The sequence below is a fragment of the Pezoporus wallicus genome, unplaced genomic scaffold (assembly GCF_028554395.1).
Source record: "Pezoporus wallicus isolate ANWC-B61680 ecotype Strahan unplaced genomic scaffold, APGP_CSIRO_Pwel_v1 contig_5261, whole genome shotgun sequence".
NCBI lineage: Eukaryota > Metazoa > Chordata > Aves > Psittaciformes > Psittacidae > Pezoporus > Pezoporus wallicus.
In genome coordinates this window covers 6,777,561-6,802,093 of record NW_026642423.1, presented here as the reverse complement: position 1 = coordinate 6,802,093, position 24,533 = coordinate 6,777,561, and the positions used below count along the sequence as shown (strand labels likewise).

At 42.0% G+C, this 24,533-nt stretch overlaps 1 protein-coding gene across 1 annotated transcript in view; it reads left to right on the top strand.

Moving 5' to 3' along the window:
• The window catches only part of ADCY5 (adenylate cyclase 5), a 225,479-nt gene that overhangs the window by 178,576 nt on the left and 22,370 nt on the right, over window positions 1–24,533 (top strand). The window contains exons 9-12 of the mRNA XM_057430333.1: window positions 14,458–14,480; window positions 19,197–19,341; window positions 20,498–20,595; window positions 23,343–23,430. Of these exons, the coding sequence (XP_057286316.1) occupies window positions 14,458–14,480; window positions 19,197–19,341; window positions 20,498–20,595; window positions 23,343–23,430 (354 nt within the window). The remainder of the gene's footprint in view (window positions 1–14,457; window positions 14,481–19,196; window positions 19,342–20,497; window positions 20,596–23,342; window positions 23,431–24,533) is intronic.

Here is a 24,533-nt window from a genome sequence, read left to right as displayed (position 1 = left end):
ATTGCAACATTGCCTTTCCTGTTAAAACCTGAAGCAACTTAACCTTATAATTTCAAAGCAAGTGTTAACAAGGGTAATTGTGAGATAGCCCTCATGCAGGAGCCAGATAATGTTGCAGTGATATGCAGTTACATTATATTGATATGTAGATACGAATACATTTGTGGGCAGGGAGTGATATGGATGTTTATAAAGGACACAGTTTTTTGTCATAAACTTAGAACATTTTACATTATGAAGACAATATTTCCAGAAAATAAAAGAAGGACTTTTTTTTGTAGTGCTGCTTAAAATTCCCCCAAAGAGAATATTAAAGTTCCTTGAATTGCATTTTTGGAAGGGAACTGTTATAGAAAACAGAATTTTGGCCATTTCTCTTTCCTTTGAATGCTGGTTCTTGTAGCTGTCTCTGTTCTTAGATATATGAGCAGTAGTCCTGGATGACATGGATTAATATCAAAAGTAGACATAAACTCTTTTCCCCCATCCCCCTCTTTTCTAATGGCATTTCAACATGCTGCTGTATCTGAGCACGTCAGCAGGGTGTTCGGCAGCATTTGTGTAGGAGGGCAGCCTGGCACGCAGCATAGAGAGATCTTTGGTCCTTCTTTCTCTCTGCGTTGTGGCTTGGGGCTCAACCTCTGATGGGTCCAGCTACCTTTCCATGATGCTACTAGCCTAAGTTGGTCCCCTGGGCACACAGCTTTTTTTTCAGGCACTTGCACTTACATGTAAATAAGACAAAACTTACGTGTCTCCATGCAGCAGTAATCTGAAATGTCCTGGAAAACTGGAGTTATTTTCCTACTCCTACCCTAGCTAACTGGGTCCCCTAGCTGGGATTTCAACTATGCCAGCTCATCCCACCCTGCCAACAGCCACTCCATCTCCCTCATACACCAGTTTGCCTTCCAGACCATCCCAAATCCTTCTTTTTCCTCTCTCATTGCTTTGCAGTGGCCTTTCTTGCCATGCACAGCCTCCACAGGGAGGCAGCAACCAGGAGACACTGAGGCTGCCCATTGCTGACTCTGAACTCCATTAGCTGGTGGAGCTGCTGCCCAGAGAAAGCCAGTCCCGGGGACTGTATTGAGTTGGGCCGCTGCGTTAGTGGATGCCCCTGAAAAGCTGGTATTTTTTCAGGTACAAGTGGACTGGGAGAGCAAAGCGCCTTGTTTTAGCTGGCAGCTCTGCTTGGAGCCCTGGCCCTGGGAGCCAGCCTTGTTGGACTGGGTGATGCTGCCAACATGGAATCAGGTGGAGTGTCGCCTTGCCTACTCAAGGCAAGCAGCAAATCCTAGACAGGATCAGGTCTGTGGCTGTATACAGAGTCTGAAAAGAGCCAGAGAACGGCAGAGCAGCAGCACAGCTGCTTTCTGGTTTCACTATTTTTTACAACAGGTTTTCTTGTTTCTTGAACAAAAGTGGTCAGTCTAGGACCATTAACTATATCTCTTTGGAAATGCAGACTTTTGTACTGCTAATGATGTATGCCAAGGAGTAGCATCCACCAAGTCTCCATATGCCACCTTTGTCTTCCCCACTGTCTCTCTGGTCCAGTTCTTAATTGCAATAAGAATTGAAGAATTCAAAAATAAATGGACTTGAAAGCATTTGAGAGTACAGGTATATTTATAGCTATAAAAATATTTATACACCACTAAAAAATACTTTGCTTTTCCCAGTATAGATTTCAGAGTGCTTTTATAAATATTGATGGATTTTAGACTTCTGGAAATAATACTCATGTGCCAGTTTTTATTTGCAAAACAAAACTACTATTAAGAAACACAATTTGGGGTTTGTAGTTGACTGCAAACTGAAAGAGGTTTGTTGTAAACAGCAATAAAAAGGCAAATGTTGATACCATCCAAGCTCTCATGCGACCTCACTTGGAGTATTGTGTACAGTTCAGATGTCCTCAACATAAAAAGGACATGGAACTGTTGGAACAAGTCCAGAGGAGGGCCACAAATATGATTAGGGGATTGGAGCACCTCCCCTATGAAGATAGGCTGAGAAAGTTGGGGTTGTTCAGCCTGGAGAAGAGAAGGCTGCGTGGAGACCTCATAGCAGCCTTCCAGTATCTGAAGGGGGACTATAGGGATGCTGGGGAGGGACTCTTCATTAGGGACTGCAGTGATAGGACAAGGGGTAATGGGTTCAAACTTCAACAGGGGAAGTTTAGATTGGATATAAGGAAGAAGTTATTTACTGTAAGGGTGGTGAGGCACTGGAATGGGCTGCCCAGGGAAGCTGTGAATGCTCCATCCCTGGCAGTGTTTAAGGCCAGGTTGGAGGAGGCCTTGGGTGAGGTGGTTTAGTGTGAGGTGTCCCTGCCCATGGCAGGGGGGTTGGAACTGGATGATCTTAAGGTCCTTTGCAACCCTAACTGTTCTATGATTCTATGAAAATTACAGGTCTGTTCTAGATGACAAATGATTCTCTTGCATCTTTCACCATGCTCAGCATTAAGGTTGTAGTGGGAAAACCACATCCAGTTTGTGAATACAATCCTTCAGGAGAATGTGGATGAATTGAACATAGTCCAGTGAAGAAAATTACAAATTAGGAGAGTTTCAGCAGTGTGACCTGTGAAGAAGTGTTGAAGTATTTGGTTTATTTAGTCTAGAAGGGAGATGACTGGTTAGAAACAAAAGTCTTCAAATACATGAAGCCTTGTAGGGACAGAAAATAGTAATAAATCATCCTCCATGACAGCAAATGGCAGGATTAAAAATAATCATCTTAATTTGCTGCAAGGAAGATTAAAGTGAAGAAAAAGCTCAGATGCAAGGAATAGGCTGTATAAGCAGCTTGTGAAATTCCTTATTTTCTTGAAAACATTTTATTTATTCTGTTCAGAGCTTTACAGTCTGGAGAGGCATCAGGAAATCCTTTGCAAATATCACAGTATCACAGTATCACAGTATGTTAGAGATTGGAAGGGACCTCGAAAGATCATCTAGTCCAATCCCCCTGCCGGAGCAGGAACACCTAGATAATGTTACACAGGAATGCGTCCAGGCGGGTTTTGAATGTCTCCAGGGAAGGAGACTCCACAACCTCCCTGGGCAGCCTGTTCCAGTGTTCCGTCACCCTCACTGAGAAGAAGTTTCTTCTCAAGTTTAAGTGGAACCTCTTGTGTTCCAGTTTGTACCCATTACCCCTTGTCCTATCATTGTTTGCCACCGAGTAGAGCCTGGCTCCGTCCTCGTGACAGTCCCCCTTTATATATTTATAGACACTGATAAGGTCACCCCTCAGTCTCCTCTTCTCCAAACTATAGAGACCCAGCTCCCTCAGTCTTTCCTCATAAGGGAGATGTTCCACTCCCTTAATCATCTTTGTTGCCCTGCGCTGGACTCTCTCCAGCAGCTCCCTGTCCTTCTTGAACTGAGGGGCCCAGAACTGGACACAATACTCCAGATGGGGTCTCACCAGGGCAGAGTAGAGGGGAAGGAGGACCTCTCTCGACCTACTAACCACCGCCCTTCTAATACACCCCAGGATGCCATTGGCCTTCTTAGCCACAAGGGCACAGTGTTGGCTCATGGTCATCCTGTTGTCCACTAGGACCCCCAGGTCCCTCTCCCCTACACTGCTCTCTAACAGGTCATTCCCCAACCTATACTGGAACCTGGGGTTGTTCCTGCCCAGATGCAGGACTCTACACTTTCCCTTGTTATATTTCATCAAGTTACTCCCTGCCCAACTCTCCAGCCTATCCAGGTCTCGCTGGATGGCAGCACAGCCTTCTGGCGTATCAGCCACTCCTCCCAGCTTAGTGTCATCAGCAAACTTGCTGATAGTACACTCAATTCCCTCATCTAAATCATTGATGAATATATTAAATAATACCGGTCCCAGTACTGACCCTTGAGGCACTCCACTAGTTACAGGCCTCCAACTAGACTCAGCCCCATAGACTACAACTCTCTGGCTTCTCTCCTTCAGCCAGTTCGCAGTCCACCTCACTACCTGATCATCCAGTCCACACTTCCTCATTTTAGCCGCGAGGATGCTGTGGGAGACTGTGTCAAATGCTTTGCTGAGGTCAAGGTAGACCACATCCACCGCTCTGCCATCATCCATCCACCGTGTTATTTCCTCATAAAAGGCTAAGAGATTGGTCAAACATGATTTCCCCCTGGTGAAGCCATGTTGACTGCCCCTCATAACCTTCTTATCCTTGATATGCCTTAAGATGGTACCAAGGATAAGGTGTTCCATCACTTTCCCAGGGATGGAGGTGAGGCTGACCGGTCTGTAGTTACCCGGGTCCTCCTTCTTGCCCTTTTTGAAGACTGGAGTGACATTTGCTTTCCTCCAGTCCTCAGGCACCTCTCCCGTTTCCCAAGACTTGGTAAAGATGATGGAGAGTGGTCTAGCAATGACTTCCGCCAGTTCCCTCAGCACCCGCGGGTGCATCCCATCTGGACCCATGGATTTATGGATGTCCAGATTGCTCAACTGGTCTCTAACCCATTCCTCATCGACTAAGGCAAACCGCTCCGTCGACCTGACTTCATCTAAGGTCTCAGGGGTACAGGGCTCTTCAGGACTGCCCGCAGCAGAGTAGACAGAGACAAAGAAGGCATTCAGTAACTCTGCCATCTCTTTATCTTCTGTCACCAGGGCACCCATCCCGTTCATCAGTGGGCCTACATTGCCTCTGGTGTTAGTTTTGTCTGCCATGTATTTAAAAAAGCTCTTTTTGCTGTCCTTGACCCTTCTTGCCAGGTTTAATTCTAAGGATGCCTTAGTCCTCCTAGCTGCCTTCCTACATCCTCTAGCAGCAGCCTTATATTCCTCCCAAGTGGCCAGCCCCTCCTTCCATGACCTGTAAACTCTCCTCTTCCACTTGAGCATACCCAGCAATTCCCTGTTTAGCCACGCAGGTCTCTTGGCCCTCTTCCTTGACTTCCTACGTGTCGGGATGCTCCGATCTTGAGCACGGAAAAAGCAGTCCTTGAATGTCAACCAACTATCTTGGGCCCCTTTACCTTCAAGCAGCCTTGCCCATGGGATTTCCCCTAGCAATTGCTTGAAAAGGCCAAAGTTTGCCCTGCTAAAGTCCAGGGCTGCAATTCTACTTGCTATTCTACTAGTCCTGCCATGCCACACAAGATCCTGAACTCCACCATCTCGTGGTCGCTGCAACCAAGGCAGCCCTCAACCCTTACTGCTTCGACCAGATCCTCCTTGTTAGTGAGGATGAGATCCAGCAGCGCTCCTCTCCTGGTCGGCTCATCCACCATTTGCAGGAGGAAGTTATCATCCATACACTGGAGGAACCTCCTGGACTGTGGCTGGGTTGCCGAGTGGTCCTTCCAGCAAACATCAGGGAAGTTAAAATCCCCCACGACGACCACGGCCTGTGACTGTGAGGCCGCTCTCAGCTGCCTGTAGAAGGTCTCGTCAACTTCCTCACCCTGATCCGGTGGTCTGTAACAGACACCTACAACAGTATCCCCCCTGCCAGCCTGCCCCTTAATTCTCACCCACAGACTCTCAACTCGCTCATCATCTGTCCCTGGACAGAACTCGGTGCACTGTAGTTCCTCCCGCACATAAAGTGCAACCCCACCACCCTGCCTGGCTGGCCTGTCTTTCCTGAAAAGGACATAGCCTTCCATGACTATATTCCAGTCATGTGAGCTGTCCCACCACGTCTCTGTAATTGCCACCAGATCATAATCTCCTGACTTAACACAGGTTTCCAACTCCTCCTGCTTATTTCCCATGCTGCGCGCATTGGTGTACAGGCATTTCAGGGAGCAAGCTGAGCACACCGATTTCACCCTAGGATTGTAGGAGGCCTCCCAGTCTTCATTAATTCTGGAGCGCTGCCCCACTGGGGCAAGCCCAGCTACAAGCCCATCCCCCTTCGAATCTAGTTTAAAGCTCTCCAAATGAGCCCTGCTAATTTGTGCCCCAGCATCCTTTTCCCTCTGTGAGACAAACCTTTCTCACTTGTCATTGTCCAGACTGGTGCCCTATAAAACCAGCCGTTATCAAAGAACCCAAAGCCCTGCCTGTAGCACCAGTCTTGAAGCCAATTGTTCATGAACTGAATCAAAACAGTAATGTAAAAAAAGTCTGTATTAGGAGAATTTATAGGAAATTAAGAATATAATAATATGAGATAGATGAAAAGATTTTACGAAGTTTCCAATCTAGGTTGCACAGAACTTTGAAGCATTGTTCTCACCCATTGTAAGGGAGCCAGTTATACCTGCATTTACCCTTGTTTAAAAAACTCAAAGGCTGGAAATCCCACAGTCTTGCTGGACATCCTTTTCAGCAGTTTATTTTCGTTGATGTTTCACTTCACATTCCCTCACTTCAGTTTTAAAACACAGTGATGCATGAGCTATTCACAGTAGATAGAGGACAGTTTAATTTTCTCTCCTTTACAGTTATCTTCTCTGTATTTGAAGACTATTACCATGTCTCTGCAAAGGTCTGATTCCCTCATCAAGTTTGTTCCCTAGTTGGTGCTTTCAAGCCCAGTGGTTATTCTTCCCCTCTGAGCACTTGCCATTTCATCAGTAAGATGATGAAATCTTATCTTTCATCATCGGTGCCCACACCAAACCCAGAACTCCTACTGGGGCTTTATTAGTGCTGCTCAAAAGATGTTTGTCGGCACAGCCTAATGCTGCCCAGGAAAAAAAAACAGCATTAGTTGTGTCATGAGATCTGCTCAGCTGTGGAAAGCCCTGCTGTTGCATCTTAAGGCTGCCATACACTGTCATATTTATTTTACACTGGCTAGTGGGACTGAGCTGCTTTGCTTGTTACAGAGATACATACTTGGGGGAAGGTTTAGATGGTCAGAAGCAGGTACTTCTGAGTCTTTACAATCAAATGTGAGCAGAGTGGCTAACGGAACTGCTGAGCCCGGTTGTAGATGCCTGGCATATTTCCTTTTATTTTTTCAGCTGCTGGAAAGGTTTAACATTAGGAAGCTTAGGAACAGAAAGAGGAAACCCTGAAGATCTGTAATACTGATTTCAGTCTGACCATGCTTCCTTCTCTCATGAGTCTGAGTACAGCTAATGAAGCATTTAATTTGCAGAGAAATTGTGTATGAAGTCCATGTTATTTACAGAGAAAAAATCAAAATAAAATCAAATAGGATTATACATGTGTAGAAAATATGACTGCATGCAGATGTTAAAAATGTGAGAGAAGGTTTAAAAAATGCATCTGGGATATGGCTACTGCAGTAAAGAACAAGCTCTTCTTTCAGGTAGGCACTGCCTGATTCCTTGTGGGGCTGCTCAGAGCTTTGCATAGTCTTCTACATAATATTTATTGCTTGGTGTTAGCTTTCTAATGAAAAAACAGTCATCTACAAGTCCGGTCATTCAACCATAGAATATAATTCTTTATCCTATTCACCTTGTCCTAAATCAAGCAATTCTCTTCATATTGCATCGCAAATACAGCTCACTTCCTCCCTTTGTCTCCAAGTTGCACTTACAATAGATGTTCTTGTTACTCTAAAATCAGTGTCAGGGAACAGGTGCAACAGAGGAATGCACACTATAGCTGGTTCTGTGCCAACTCTGCTGCTTAAACGTTAGAAGTGATTAAAAAGTAAAACTCAGTACAGCAGGTTTTCGTCAGTCAATAGTGCAGCCCTATCAGAGAGAAGTGAATTTGAGGCCATGGATGAGGCACCAAGGGTTTGCCTTCCTTCTAAAGGTTTCATTTAACTTAAGGTCATCATTATCCTCTTTTCCAGCAATCATCTGCTAAATCTGGTAACGGCAACACTGACGTCAGCAGAGCTGGACAGGGGCACCCAATGGAGAAGAATTCAACCCACTATTTTTTGCTGCTATTGTAGTATGCAGAATGTCCTGAACTCATAGTCAAGCAGGAAGAAACCCTCGAGCAATCTTCTCTGCTGTAATCTCCACATATTGCTATAGACCTGGGAGGAAATTGTTAGTCTAGTCTGGGATTTATATAGCCAATTTGGTTTAGATAGCTCACAAACAGCAAGGGGAGGAATCCTATCCTGCAGTTATGCTATATAATTGCTTTGGTGCTTCTGAAAAGACGATTTGCCTGATTCACATGTTCCGTGTGATCTCATATAAGAGTGTGGGAGCCATATAAAACACTGTGCATTGCTCAAATTGTCACAGGCTTCATATAGCTTTTTATTCTCATGTGCAAACTTTAATTCTGGTTGATCAGGGCTTGCAGTCATTCTTGATTAAATTCTTTAAAAGAAGGATAAGAGCCAGCGAGATGCAACAGCTAATCTGCAGATGCTTTTGTGAAACTAAAGTGGAGTTTAATATTTCCTTGGAAGTCTTGCACTGATCATTTTTCCACCAAAAAAAAATTTAAAAAATATAAGCATGGATAAATAAAGATATCAACTCCCCTTTATTCACAGAAACATTTCCTTTCATGTTCATGGCAGTGTTGCACTGGTGGAGTTGTGGCACTGACCGGAATGATTTCCAAAGCTTCCTAAACCAGACATGAAGCTTTAATGACAAAAGGATGAAGTCAGCAGGTTTGGGCCTTGTTTTCAGAGAGGGTGAGTAGCTCTGGTCAGCACCAGTGGGTGATTTCAGTTAAGGCTGGTTAGGCCTGCATCTGATTAGAAGGCTATTTGACAGTAGTTTCTGTACAAGTTTGTTGTGAATGTCATCATTCAGAGTGTAGAGATGAAAGGACAGAGATTAGGAAGCCAGGAACCAAATCTCAGTATTTCTAGAACTACTTATTTGTATGTCTTTTTCTGTTTCGCATGTTCTGGTAACTGTTCAGGCATGAGGAGCAGAACCATGTACCATGTACCAAGGACAGAGCCTTGAATGACACAGTTTAGTGTGATGTGTCCCTGCCCATGGCAGGGGGGTTGGAACTAGATGATCTTAAGGTCCTTTCCAACCCTAACTATTCTATGATTTCACTTGAAAACATGACATTTGAACTGAAGTAATTTAAATTCAGAGTTAACAGAAAACAGGGATGTGTGAGTAACCTGCACTTCTCAGAGGTGTGAGTTCAGAGCCAGAAGTTAATTGAAAGTAAACGGGAAAACCTATTTCAAAATCAACCACTTATGTTCCATAGATATAAATCTGATGGGCCAAATAAACTAATGTGTTTGGCCAGGTCCAGTATACCAGCTGGGGGCTGTGTACGAAATCATTCTGAGTAGAACGAAGTAGCGGGTTTCACCATCTGTGAGCAGTGCAGAGGAATGAAAGTGTATTTATCAAGTGGGGTGGGCTGCAGAAAGGAAGCACTTCAGCTTTCCTTTTTGGAGCTTATTAGTCTGTGCTCCAGCTATAGCAGGCACACTCATCATATAATCTGTTTCATAAAGTGTTTTTCTGCCAGTTTGTTGTTCTGGACTTAGATGCTTGTTAAATATCCTTCCTATCAGGCTTAGTATTTTCTGTGCCAGTTCTTTCTGGACAGTGGTATAAAAATAATGTTGTTTCTGGCTTGAGTGTTTTGAAGTCCTGCAGTTTTGTTTCGGCTTTTACACCTGACGGTATCTGTCTTTGTAGCCTTGTCTCATTGACCACAGGGACAAAGGCAGAATGTATAACACTGCTGAAAACAGATGTGAATAATTAGTTTTGTGGTAGGGCCAAACCAGAATTTTTAACTACATCCACACTCAGCCTGTCACTCTCCTTTTCTGTTTCCCATGGTCACTGTCTCTGTGAAGCACTTTTGCTTTTCAAGCTGGCCTGACCTCTTACAAAGCTCATTTTCTCCCTAACTCTAAAGTTCTTTCAATTTCTGCTTTAACACGATGTAAGTCTGATTTCAGCCTTCTTCTAGAGATGGAAAAAGGGCAAGAAAAATTAGTTTCCCTATGATTTTTGCTCTTATAGTCTTTGCTGGAGTTACCAGTGAAGTTTTTAAGGTGGAATCCATGCTTCCACCCATGTTGCCATTAAGAAGGTCACAGAGCTCATCAGCTACTCTCCTGTCTTATTTTTGGAACTAAATTAAAAGTTAAAAGGATGTAAAATCTATTCCACTTTTCTTTGCATATTTACAATATGTTAATAATTGCAGCTAATGTTCTCAAAGTTAGAATTATTATTTCTAATGGTTCTTGATTTGAAGCATTATGGTATAACAGTCAGCTTGTCATGGCTTTGACAAACACTTTATCATTCTATTTAAGGAATCAGTTTTAATCTTCAAAGAAAAGAGCTTAGTTAATTTAGAAGTCAAGCAGAGAGATGGCAGTCATATGAGCTTTTAGCACAATAGATATTCATAAAATATCCCCCATAAAATAGTAAGCCTTAGGGACAGATGCAGTAACATAAAATTCCCTCTTTTTTCCTCCTGCACATGTCTACTCCCACTGAGGATAGTCATTAAAAGTAAATGCTTGTAAATTCAGAGCCACCTGACCTGTCATAAAAATTATGGGGTTTTAAGAATCTCATGTAGAAAAGAAGAAAGAGTAGGACTGTTCTTTGGTATTTGTGCCATTAAGGGAGTTGATTCAGCTAAGTTTGGGTTAATATTCCTGAAATCAGAGAGGGAGCTGTCTTAGTCTCAGAGCAATTATTAAATGCTATTACCTTTACATTTGCAATCTGATGGCAGAATAATGCAGCCTTCTGAGGGAAGGGGAAAAACTCCAGTATCAGGGATATTTGAAATGAGACTGAATAAAAATTGTAGGAGGTCGTATATGCAGCAGTCCATTAGAACTGCACTGCCATAAGACCTATCTCATGCTTTACATTCCCTTCTACAGAAAAGGAATTTTGGCCTTAACAAGAGCTACTTCATCATCATGATTATGGAGCTATTCTTGAATTCCTGTGAATCTCTATGATACTGGTAGCCATCACCACTTTTGCCATTTTCATCCCTGATGACAATTCCTAGCCTTTTCTTCATAACACCCGAGCACCCTAGAAAGCCATTGGTACTGCTTCAGTCTGCTGGACCCAAATCCATAAGTAAACAAAAGGGATTTATATGCTTAACTCCAGGAACTGGCTGTTTTCTCTTCCTACCCTCTTCATCCCCCTCTCCTAAAAAACAGTCACCTCGTTTTTATCAGCTGTTTTTTTCTGACATTTCTTTAGACATGTGTGCAGAAATTCCAGTCTTGACATATCTTTGTACAGCTCTAAATCTTCTTTATACCCGAACAGGCTGGGTACAGCCCCAGCCCAGCTGCCCAGGGATGCTGGAGAGTGGCTTTATAGACACACTCGCAGCACCAGTCCCCGTTATTTCACTTTCCTGCTTGAGCTTGAATGTCTGTTACAACATGAGTGTGTTAGTCCTTTAGGAATGAAAGCAAATCCATGTAGATCACATTCCTGCAGGATTGATTGTGTTTAGTGTTTATCCTGTGTGGAACACAGACCATAGCAATTCATGCGAGCAGCCTTAAGACCCAAAAGGCTTGAATTGGAGCAAAGCATCTGAGTCCTAAAGGAACTTAACTGTTTGCTAGCTGCGAGGAAGAAAAAAGACCAACGTGTCTTTAGTGCCCAAGCCTCATGCAAGGGGAAGGAAATCATTGAAGTGCAGATTTTTCAGTGGACGAAGCGTGTCCACAAAGTAGGAGGAGGTGAAAACACATTAACTAAAACCCAGGGGAAAAATTCCCTCCCAACTCAAAATAGGGTGGGCTGCATGGCCCTATGTGTGCGGTCATCTCCTCCATTTAAAAGTCTTCTTGGTATGTGATTGAAACATGGATGACTTAGTAGATAGGGAAGAAAATCTCTGGTCACAGTCAGATCCTAGAGGTATATTTGCTCTGTATCCTGGCAAAGATAGTGCAAATAAGAAAGATCTCCTGTAATAAATGACCGGCATTTAAGAAGCTGTGTTTGAGGTTTGTTTCTTTTTTTTTCCTTAAATAATCTTGCCAACCTTTCTCCGCAACAACTCCATTTTTGGCAATTCTGCTTGAAGAACCTTTCATCTTACAGAGGAGCGTTTGAAGTGAATCATTTAATTTGCTTAACTTAAACAGGTTCCTACTACATTTAATTTTAAGCTGATTCTCTCTAATTAAAGTTCAAGTCACTCTTAAATATTTAGCCTTGTTAAGTGAAGATCCAGGAAAGAAAATGTAATCATCTTTTCCTTTTTTGCTTTACCTGAAATGTGCCCTTTTTGTGTTTTAGCTTTGAAACACCAATTCAATTCGAGCTACAGGCATTAATTATTTCCAGGGTTTCAAGCACAAATTAGAATTTTAAATTGAACAGCTAGGTCAATTAATTCTGTATTATTTTAGAAACTTTCCTTATAACAGTTTTGCTGGGGGAGAGAAGCAGGGGAGAGTCAAATTCCATGTTAATCGAGGAATGCCTATATAAATGACCAGTGAAATATGCAGCCTATGTATTTTTCCACACTTGAATATTGGGAAATTTGTTTAAGGATATGCTTGCTAAGGTGTTTTGGTAACTTGACCTGGTTGATATCTATCTTCAAACGTGCACCTGGAAGGCAGGAGTATGAGATCTGTGTCTAGTTTCAGGGTTTCAGTGGGATGAATGCTGTCCATGAAAACCAGACTATTTTAGGGGATTTTCCCTCTGCAGTCAGTCATCCAGTTCCCATGTGGCTATGCTTGAAAATGTGAACTTGATGTCTAATGAGCGAGTACTGGCTGTTTTCTCATCCATTCCTTCCCCTTATTTTTTGGCTGGTACCTATTTATGTTCATCTGACTATCTTTTTTTTTCTCAGCCTAACTGACTATGACACCAGACAAATTAGTGAGCATTTTGTCTCCATGATTAATCAGTGAGCTCTCAGTTTTGGCACTGTGTTGTAGGATTGCTTAGAGGATAAATAAATAAATCAATAAATCAGATATTCCTGACAACTGTAAAATGATTAAAGGTAAAAAAAAAACAAACAAAAAACAAAGCCACACAACAACAGTTGAATGATCACTTCACCACTCCTTAATGTGAAATCAAAAAGTACATGGGGTTTCTTGGCTTGGATAAGTGGGCATGCTAACTTTGAAATCAACATTCCATTTCCTTCTTCCCACTGGATGTGCTGGTGGTTGTTACATGGGACTGAGAGATTTCCTTTATCTTTATTTCTGGTGGGTAAAGTTGGACTTAACAATTTCTATTTAGAACTGTGGTTTTAGTCTGAAACAGAGTATGTAAGAATGGAAGTCGCTCTGTCAGTGAGTCACAGCCCTGGCTGTTGGCCTGAGTAACAAAACCCGCTTTTTCCCTCTTGCAGAGCTGATGCTGTTCAGGGAGACTTTGTTAGCTTTACCTCTGCTTCTCACCGTATTACCATATTGCTAACTAGTTGCAAGGGGAAAATCTGTTCTTGTTTAGTATTTGGTCAATATTCTTGTTTCTGATGGTGTTGGACAGTGCAGCTGTAGAAGACATTTGCCCAAGGATTTTTGCTTTCTTGCAGTCAGGATAGATCTCAGTTTGCTGCCCCCAGCCTGGTAGCAGCTGCAGATCCAGCAGCTGGAATATCCTCAAACTGCTCTCGCAGTTTTGGCCTGAGGTCCCTGGGAGAAAAACAAAAGGAACTCTTCCTATCTCCCGGCTACATTTGTTTTATGTTTTGGAACACAGGGTACAAACTCCACGCTTGAGTATTTGACCCTACTTGTCAAACATACAACTTTTCCTGACAGTTAAATTTAAGCCAAGACGTCAGAGGGCAGATTTTGTCTCAGCCCATGCAAAATGGCCATTTTGATGCAGTTTGGTCTAGTAGGTATGTTAATGCTGAACATATAAAATATGCCTCTGTACCTATTTTTCTCTGAGGCCTTCCAGCTACTTAAACTATGGATGACCCACAGATACATCGACTTACTCAGTTCAATGGCTCTGAAGGAATTGTGAACATTTTGGGTATTACAAATATTATAAATAATTTCTGAAATCTTATTCAAGGAAATACGTTTTGTGTGTGCATGCGGTGAAGGGAGAGAGGAGACTCCTTGAGGTTCCACCTGAAAAGATGAAAACCAAAACACATCCAGCTTCCTTAGCCAAGTTCCGACATAGAGGTGCAACCTTGGGGACTACAATAATTGACCTATGTTTTCATTCTGAGTTTCACTTCAAGTAAAATACAACCTCAGTTATATCATCATAATTTCTATTGTATCGTTTGTAATGAAGACTGCAAGAAAGGAGACACCTGAAATACAGTGTGCCAGCAGTCAGTTGAACCATTTCCCTTATCTTCACTTCCACAAATTTATATCTGAAAGCATGTGTTTTTCTAAAGCTGCTCCATCTGCCTGATGACATGGCAGCACAAAACATTGTTGTGGGTGGATAAGGCTATGCATCCACACCTAACAGACGAGTGCCCTGAAAAGTCCTCTGTGAAATGCCATTCTCAGGATACTTGTGTTCTCAAGGTCAGCCTGTTTCCTAACCCTTGTGTCCTTCTCCTTTCTTTCAGGGCTTTGAGGACCCCAAGGACAAGTAAGCAAATTTACTTCTGTCATACACTGTTATGTCTGCACATTTGTTTTTTTTTTTTTTCTCATATTAAAAAAAGACAAAAATTAATGCCCAGCAGCCAAGAATAATGCCTGGACTCCCCAGAGGTTTCTTCAGGAGGTCTTCAGGAGGGACAGCCAGTTGAGGGCACGGGATTGAGTGATGTGTGCTCAGAACTGCCACTGCCCTCAAAACTTGTATTTGTGTGGTTCTAACTTGCTTTCATAATTAACTTACTTCTGCTGCTCTTCCCCTTGCCACCAATATTCTTTGCTATTTGCTGCTTCAAAAATATCCCAAGAGCAAAATCTTCCCGTAAAGTATGTCTAAGATTTGAATATCTCTGATAAGTATGTATTCAAATAGAGAGTTTCTGAGTTTATTTGTATGTATTTTATATTAATCATTGTTACATATTGCTTATTTCTATATATAAAAATGAACTCAGAAATTACAGCTTATTCGAAAATGTCAGTTCAAACTTTCATGCTCTAAAATGCAGCCACATTAAAGCAGCATTTTCATTTTTTTTATATAGCACTTTAAAAAATGTCTAAAATAATGATTTAACAAGAGTAATATTTTGAAAAATTGCTTTTGGAGGAAAAGCCCAAACCATGTTCACTTTTTAACTTCTACTGCTGGAAGCAGCAAAAACGTTTCCTGTGCTGAAGGTGTTTAGAATAATTTCACATTCAGCCTTATTGAATGGCATTAATTGTAAGCTTGCTTAGAACAAGATAGGTGATGGTAGAGGAGACTGATACATAAACTGTGTTGCTGTTGTTTCTTATCAGCTCCTTTCTTGGGCTGTTGGTCAGGACAAAGTGGACTTCTGTGAGCTGGGACAGCTAAATGCTTCTGTGAACCCTAAGTATCCAGCTTTGGGAAAATTCACATTATGGTGGTTCAGCATTGAGAACAACTCCCTAAAAGTAAAGGGAAATGATAAGTTTGAACATGGCAATATTAAGACTCCTTCTCTTCTTCCCATGCCCTTTAATGCAAACTCCATTTTGTTAACATTTAGCTCTGTGCACCCTGGGATGTTTCTCGTGAGCAGCAAGGTGTCTAGGGAGAATCACCAGGGTTTCCTGTTGAATCCATGGCTGCTGGGAACTCAGTTGATGTTAGTTATACTTTGAACAGAAGAGACATAACAGATTACAACAAAATAATTCTTAGAAATACATAAATCATAGATATCCCTCATGAAATAACATCCCTCTTCATAGTTTGTGGAAGAAAACATAATTTCAACTGCCTTAGTCCTGGTCCATAACAGTTACCCAGCTGTCAAGGAACTGAATCTTCACTGTTGCTCCAAGGACTGGAATCATAGAATAGTTTAGGTTGGAAAGGACCTTAAGATCATCCAGTTCCAACCCCCCTTCAGTGAGCAAGGGCACCTCACACTAAACCATGTCACCCAAGGCTCTGTCCACCCTGGCCTTGAGCCCTGCCAAGGATGGAGCATTCACAGTTTCCCTGGGCAGCCCATTCCAGTGCCTCACCACCCTCACAGTGAAGAACTTCTTCCTTATATCCAATCTAAACTTCACCTGTGTAAGTTTGAATGTCTCTTCTCTGTCCTGCAGTTTGAGTTGTTAAGTCCAATAGCTAAAAGCTGTGTATTTACAGTGCTGATTCAGTGCGATGCTATCTTATACAGTTTGCAGAATTTTTGCATATCTGTTCAGCACCAAAAGAAGCTGCTACTTGCCTCAGATTCCCTTGATCCAGAAATCTGTTTAACTTAAGAACAAAGATTTGGCAAAAAAAATACAACGTCTCTGGCAGAAAATGTTCATGTTGATATTGGTTAAAATCAGATACCTAAACCATGTCAAGTGCTCAACCCAGTGCCTTCACATGCAGAAACACTGAGCATCAGTACTTCTTTCAAAGGAAGACGTAGGCACCACACACATCTGGAAACAAGACCTGACATTTAGGTGCCTAAATGCAGATTTAGCTATTGAAACTAGGCACAAAGCGTTTAAAATTATGGCATACATGTAGTTTTGGCAGTGATCACACTCTTCATTTGTAGAAAGTAATTAAATCAGCAGAACATTTTTGGATTACTCTGAAGCCAGCATCGCTGGATTAACTGCTAGCTTTCACATTTGCACGCAGAGCGCTAAAGTTTCTGCAAGCTTTCTTCACGATGTTCCTGTCCCTTACAACAATCTTGTGTGGCTGCATTTGGAGAAATCTCAGCAGTGCTTTTAAGAGTTGTTTTTGGAATTTCAGGGTGGCCTGAAATCCTTGCTCTGACTTACAGGCATGGGGAAATTTTGTATTTCAGTTTGAAATCATGCAGATGTACCTAAACTTACAAATTACAAAAATAAATTACTGCAGTACTTTAGATTGGGTACAGCTGACTGCAAAAGTCACCTGACCAGCTAGGTATATGCAAGGCAACTAAGCTTTCTTGCAGTCTACATGAAGGTGGACGCCTCACTGCAAATACCCAGCAAAGCAATTTAAAACCTGCAGGGGTATTTCTACATAATCTGCAATCACACGAGTTGTAGTATTAGAGACCCTCAGCAGTGTAATGACCTATTATAAAACTGGAGACAGCCAAGGCCAAAGCCTGAGCAGGCAGTCTCCTCTCTGTCTTCCTGGGTGACACTTTTAGACTGCTACTTGAAATTTAACTGAGGTTCACCAAGATGCTGGGCCAACTCTTCCTTCAGTTCTACGGGAAAACGTGTTGCATCTCTCGTACATGGTATGTAATGACTAAATGTGAATGACCCAAATGTGTAAATAACTCACAGGATCTTGGAAGACATTCTGTAAATAGGAAGCCTAATGATTTCCTTGCTCATTTTTATCAGTCCAGAAAACATTATGAGGACTGAATTAAAATAAGCAGCATCATCTTGAATGCTCAAGCAGATGTGCTTCCTCTAAGGAAGCATCTAGAACTAAATTGAATGTCCTGTCCTTTTAGGGACAAAACCACTTTCAATTTCAAAGTGGAATACTGAAGTTGAAGAAATTAAATAATTCTAGAGCCCCAAAATAAAAAAAAACTTTTGCCCAACCCCACTGAAATACTAAGATTGGCTAAAATATAGATAAGAACTTGAGACAAACTAGGTTTGCCATTGCCATAGGGTCACTAAATAGATACTGCTGTTGTGTCATCATGACCCAGTTGAGGTATTCATTTCAGCTCACTGGCTGAAACAAAGGGAGGTGGAATGGAAATGAGCAGGTGGACCTGATTTATTTTTCCTTTGGCAAGAGGTGCATGGTAGCTTTGGGGTACAGAGGGCTCCTGAAAATCTGGTGCAGTTTTGCAGAAAGCTTTGGAAGAGCCTTTCTTTTGGAAATGGACCTTTAACTTTTCAAACAGAGTCACATTCTGGTTTGTAAGCTGTATTGAGCAATCTCCGCTTGCAGCACAGTCATACTTGTAAGGGCCTGCTGGCTGCAAGACAGTGTGCATTATGCACTGTTACGCAGTACAGATAAAACTGAGAAACTAAAGCAGTGTAGCTTTTCATCCCACTTGTCAGACCTTGGGATTTTTTCGCCAGAGTGCCTAAGGTGAAGGCCACACAGCATGAGCCATATGTTGCTCTGCCGTCATGAGGTTAGCGCATAGAAATAGTTATTCACTGGCATATGCCTCAAGTGAGGGCTGTATTCCAGTGGATAACTATTGGCAATATCCTGTGGATAACCTTGGCAATCATGCAAGCAAAGCAGAAAAACAGCACTTCAAGATTAGCTTTTAATTTCTGTCTATAGCTAGTTGTAAGGCAGGCCATTAAAGTAACAGCATCAAGTCACAAAAACCCTGTTAGATTTTAAAATAGCTAAAGAGTTTGGGGAGGTGCTTCAGGTTTCCTCATCCTCAGTGCAAAATACCTCAGGGTGATTAAGTTTTCAGTGTCATTTTTTTCAACAGTTTTTGAAAATCAGCCTCATTTTCCTGAAGTTGTAGCTGAGCATCAGAAATGCACTGATACTAAAGGTGTTAAGCAATATCAAAATCTTGTTCCACAGTTTTAGAAAGCAGAATCTAATTTGGTTTTTGTTTTTTTCTTCATTTTGCTACCTTTTTCAACCTTTCCTTGAGTTAAGTAAATATAAATATCTTGTAAACAGAAAATTTTGCCTGGTTTATGCTTTATACTCAGACATAACTGCATGAAAGGGAGGCAGTGGGGAGTCAGGCCACATATTTTTCCTACAGGTTTGTTCTGTAAAATTTTTTTCTCAAAAGCGGATTGTTGCTCAAGTTCAGAAATTTTCACAGAAAATGCTGTTGGGAGGCAAGAAATATGACTGGTTGCGTAAATCATTTTGCCAGTTCAGGTACTAACAGCTGTAACAGCAGAGCAGGTGCGGAGAAAAATAAGTTAGAGGACTCATAGAAGGAGACTATGGTTTTAGAGAATGGACAGTAAAGAGACTGCAAGGCAAGAAAAAAGGATGTAGTACAGAAGAAGGCCAAGTAAATCAAATCCTTTCACTAGTGGTCTCAGGACTGGCAATGAGCCGTAGAGCAGATACAATTTTCCTCTTAGCTCATAATCTGTTTTCTAACTTGAAGCTGTCATGAGCAAAATGCCACTAACCCCCAGCTTGTTATACAGTGAAATGATAACATATGGTGAAGAGGGGGAAATTATCTTGTCCTCTTATGCTCCCTTTTTGTGACATCTTCAGGAATACGCAGGAAAGTATGAACCCAGAAGATGAAGTGGATGAGTTTCTGGGCCGTGCCATCGATGCCAGAAGTATTGATCGGTTACGCTCTGAGCATGTGCGCAAGTTCCTCTTAACATTCAGGGAGCCTGACTTGGAGAAAAAGGTAATGTTGTCTAAAACTCATTGCAGTGCATCGTTCAGTCTTATTAGGAGTTTTTATTCTCCTGCATAAGGTCATGCTTATATATCTATAGGTAAAGTTAGGTTTTAAGTGTTGGAGGTGGGCTTGTGGTCTTAGAAAATCCATGCATCTTCACGGGAACCTTGAGGTACATGTCCCTAGAAAGTCACAGTCATCTGAAGGAAGCACTGAGCAGGAAACCCAAGCCATTTCTGTCAGACACACATGAATATGCAGTGATGAGCTGTAAAGAGAATCCAGAATAAGCCAGATTTGTTTCTCTGACTTTGAGGCATCTGAAATTGAGATTGCAGTCACCTCTTATTTCCCTCAAATCACTGGAGAAACCTGCCTCAGCTTGCCTGAGCTCCAAATCACCTCTGGATGGGCTTTTCCCTGCCCTTTGTCCCCCAGGGCTCATTAGGGGTGACCTAATTAGGATGCAATCTGGTCATTTTTGGGAGACCATTTTAAGCAATAAGGGGTCTGGATAAAAGCTGAAGCATGTAATTTCCCCCCACTCCTTCCCTTCAATTTTATAGCTGAAAACTGCTAGGGAAATTAGTGGTTCACCTGTTCTAATCACCTTTTATTTTGTGGTTCAAACATTGAGACCATCTGTACTGAGAACCATGCTTCAGGCTAAATAAAGCATCTTTGGGAATCGGATGCAGCTCCCATGTGACCAATATGTTGACAAGTAGTTGGAAGCAGTAACTGTGTGAAAACCGCAGCATCCTCGCACTATCATTAGAACAAGCCAAGCTGTCTGCACAAATACAAGGTTTTCTCATTAGCAATATTCATTCCTGCTGGAGGAAACTTCCCATGGAAGAAGTTTAGGTCTGACAGTGGTGACCTAGAATGCTGTTGGCAGCTAATACATTTCTGTTCCTCTTGTGCGAGGGGCACACACTGACTCCTCTCACCACCCAGCTGTGTGGGTTTTTTCCCTGGTCTTTGGGTCTGTTCAAGCCATTATAGCCTGCCCAGGGAGAAGGGTAGTTTGTAATGTTAGCTGTTTCTTACCAGCACTGCTTTCCAAGGACCTAAACAGAAGACGAGCAAGAAGTTTTTGTGAAGAAGAGGCAGCCAGCCAAATTTCCTATTAACATAACCCTGTTTGCATCTTTTGCAGTACTCCAAGCAGGTGGATGACAGGTTTGGAGCCTACGTGGCTTGTGCCTCCCTAGTCTTCCTCTTCATCTGCTTTGTTCAAATCATAATTGTGCCACAGTGAGTACCTTTTCATCCCTTTGCTCCCATCTGCTCTCCTCTTCTATTCTGGCCTACTTTTCTTTGTTGTTTGTTTTTTTTTTTCTTGATAATTTAGAGCACCAAGGGGAAGAGAAAAATCCTTTAATAATTCATGGTCAAGTGATGCATGGTGCTTATTGTTTTCACTTGTTTCTAGTGCAGATTAAAACCTCTTCGCTAGCATGTGAGGATTTCTCTTTTCCCAGTGTGATTTCTCTTACCATTCACCTCCATCTGAGGAAATTCAGTTCAGCACATTTATAAGCCTGTGGAAAACAAATATCCCTAAGTAGGAAGGATTGCCTACTAAGGCATAGTAGGTGTTCACAACATGAGGCTAAACTGCCCTCTTATCTGTATGCAGTGGGACAGGGAGGTGTAAAACCCATCACAGTTCAGAGTACTGAGGTCTCAGAGTCTGCTTAACAAATGAGGCATAACCATTCATACATTCATTCTTCTGGACTCAGAGCAGCAATGCAAGAAAAAAGGTAGAGAGGGAGTCAAGCTACACATGCCTAAGCTTCGAGTAGCTCACTCCAGGTTTAAGGGTTGCAATAATTTCTTTCCCCAGGCAAGAGTAGTGTAAGCTCCTCAGGACTGTTGGGCACAGTGCTTTTGGACCACTCCAGTGAAATCCTTTGTTTGAAAGGCAGAGAGTAACCCACTAGATCTTTTCCAGCAGTGAGCCCTGCAGACGTAGTATTTCTTCTCAAAAAGTTTATAAAAAATCCCTTAAAATTAAAGCATGTTGGTATTTCCTGTGCTCTGCTTCAGTAGCAATAATACATCATTCACTAAGCACTGCTGTGCTGGAAATAAATACGGAGTTAGTAATTTTAAATCTGGAGAAAAAGATCACAGAAGCTCTGAAAATGCTCCAAATTCATCTTCATTACAAGAAGAGAAAGAATGTTTAAAGAGAGCTCCAACACTATTTTATGCCATTACAACTGCTTTCTACTTCTGTTCACACCACAGATCTTTTCAGAATAGAGATTGATTTGTACTGTTGAGATCAGATATTCAGAAGGTCACAGAAACAACTCATAGTCTGATGTTTGAGGTTATTCACTGTCCTAGGTAAGAGGTCATTCACTTCTGCTCGCAGAAAGATTGAATCAACAAAATAACACTAGTACAAATGCACTGTATAAACAGACAGATCCACTTTGGGAAACTAACCGAAGCTGAAAGAGGCTCAAAGTTGAAACTAGATCAGTCACAACAATTAATGCATTATTAATTGCATCCAAAAATATTCTTCAAGAGTAATTGATTTAGCAAGAGCTTGCACTTTGTATCTCTGGATACTGCTGTTGTGACTTTGCATGTGCAGAGGCCCTCTACCAGCCTTTATGTTGCTCATCAAACTCCCTAAGCAGCCACTAAGCTGTCTGTCTAAAACCCAGTTTAACATTTAAATGACAACTTGACGATTTCTGATCTCTGGCAACCATATGGCTGACTCCTTTGTATTACGCAGGAGTCAATCACTTAAGGCAGCGTTGTGTAAATGTCATGCTGCTGTCTCTTTCCACACCACCCGTAAGGGTGGGGTTTTGGTAACTTCTGAAGTGTCCTTAGGCGGCCTAGCCTATCTGAAAGATGATTTGGTTCAAGAGTAAATAAAATTCTGTGCTTTAACTTCAGGTCAGGTATACTTTCCTTCACCTTTTGGTTTGTTTTTCATTATATTTCAGTTGCATCATTTGGGTCTTTTATTGAAGGTATCAGTAAAGCAGCAACTGAAACCACAGGTGAATATGTGTCACCGTCACAGCTTCATGAAAAACACACCGTGGAAATTGAATCTGAAACTAAAGACAAAATGGCAGTGATAATTTATGATGATAAAGAGGAATAGCTTCAATGAATTTCACAAAGGCTCAAATAATGAATTGCAAAGTACAATTATCTTAGTAGTCATGAGAGAACACAGAGACCAGCTGGCTTTGGTGTGATTGGCTTCAATGTCATCTTGCAGGAATACTTCCTTTAAATTATGGACAAGGCTAACTCCTGGGAGGGGGCCTGTCCTGTCACACTGAGACCAGTCACTGGGAAATTGTTGTTGAGTATCTTCATGATCAAAACAGGTGAAAATGCATAGTACAAAGTTGGCCCTGGCGTCCTGTTTGTACTTCAAAGTCGGGAGGAACAGGAACCTCTCAAGCTGGCCATGCTATTTTCCCTGACTGTCCTTATGCCATGCTTACTCCTATCCCATGTACAAGACAGAGAACGGAGGATGGGGCAGCACAGACATTTCCTGTGCATGGCAAGGACAGGTAGCTGTTCCCATTCAGACTATTCCCACTTGGCTACACTGCAACACTCAGCACACTTTCCTTCCCAGGGGTCTCCTGCCCATATCCTGCCCACAGCCAGCCAGTGGCTGACCTGTCATAACAAGTTGTTCTATCAGCTCCTCGAGCACATTAAATATTTCTCAGTCCCTCTGCTGTCAGCTCAGCAGGAAGTTGATTGCTATAAAAGATGCAGTATTCTCTGCTCTGCAGCCTGCATGAGTAATTCTAAATAGGACAGAGTATCTGTTGGTATTCAAGGCACCTCGCGTCTCCTTCTGCTGTCCTAATTGGAAAGCCTGTATGGTGTGTCATGTCTTGTACAAATGTCATGTTCTGGAGAGCAGAGCTGTAGCTATTCTATGTGATGTGCATTTATTAAAAAATATAATAATAATAATAATCTCCTGATTTCAGCTCCACATTTATGCTGGGTTTTTACCTGACCTGTTTCCTGATCCTGACCACAGTGGTGTTTGTTTCAGTCATTTACTCCTGTGTAAAGGTAAGTACTGTGGCTTCTTTGCCTAAGATAACTCGATCAGCAATGTGTTTTTTCAACTAACAGAGCATGTTTTGTTATCCATCCTTTCCACACTATGTGATAAGGGTTACAGAAAAAGCCTTTGATAAGACAGAATGAACTGCAAACAGATGTTAGGGTTGGCATCTCTTTAGCTCAGTGAGAAGTAATCATTCTGTGGATCTGCATGTCTATTAAGTCCCCTGCAGGCACTCTCATATTGATATAATAAGAACACATTTTCCAATGTGGAATGAAACACTGACCATTCATTTCTTCCCTTTGAGCTTCCTGTGGAGTTGCCTCTGTACTGGCCCCTGCTGCATATGCGTGTTTGGGTAGGCAGATAATCAGAAGCAGAATATCATTGAGGCAAAATGTCCTGGGGAGGAAGTAAAAGCCATAAATATATAGAATTTTATCAGCCTTTCTCAGATGAGTGTACAGAGCTTCCAATATTCGGTGAGCTCTTTATTGTAACTGGTTTTGGTCGGCAAAGAAATACATTGTGTGAAACCCAAAGACATTAATTCTTCACAGTCTGCAGTAAATTGGCAGTCAGCACTTTGGGAAAGGTGATGTGCTCATCTTTTTCACTCACAGGTATTCCTATTAAAATGTTGATGCTAGTGGATTGTATTTGGGGATTGTTTTGGGGATCCTTCCAGTCTAGCAGTGTCTGATTGTAGAATACGTTCAGATTCAGGCTCCTAAGCCCAAACCCAGCTTTGTTCCTCAGAGCCTGGAATGAAATACCTCAGTAGCATTATGTTTCCTGCAGAAGAAACAGTGGGGTAATGGATTATGTCAGGCAGATGATTTGCCTCACTTTAATTATCTTTTCTGTACCATTTTCAACAGTTGAATGTGGGTGCTCTTGACAAGACTTGCACCTTTCATGTCTTTTTGAGTTTTGAAAGTTAAGCTTGGAAAATTGAGCTTTAATAAGAGTAACAAACTGTTCCCAGTGAAAGAAGCTTGAGGTTATATTTGAACAACTCAATCACAGGGCTTCCCTTGGGCTTATGACAATTTCAGAGGGAGCTTAGTTCATAAGCACAGCATCCCGTTGGTCTGGCTTGATT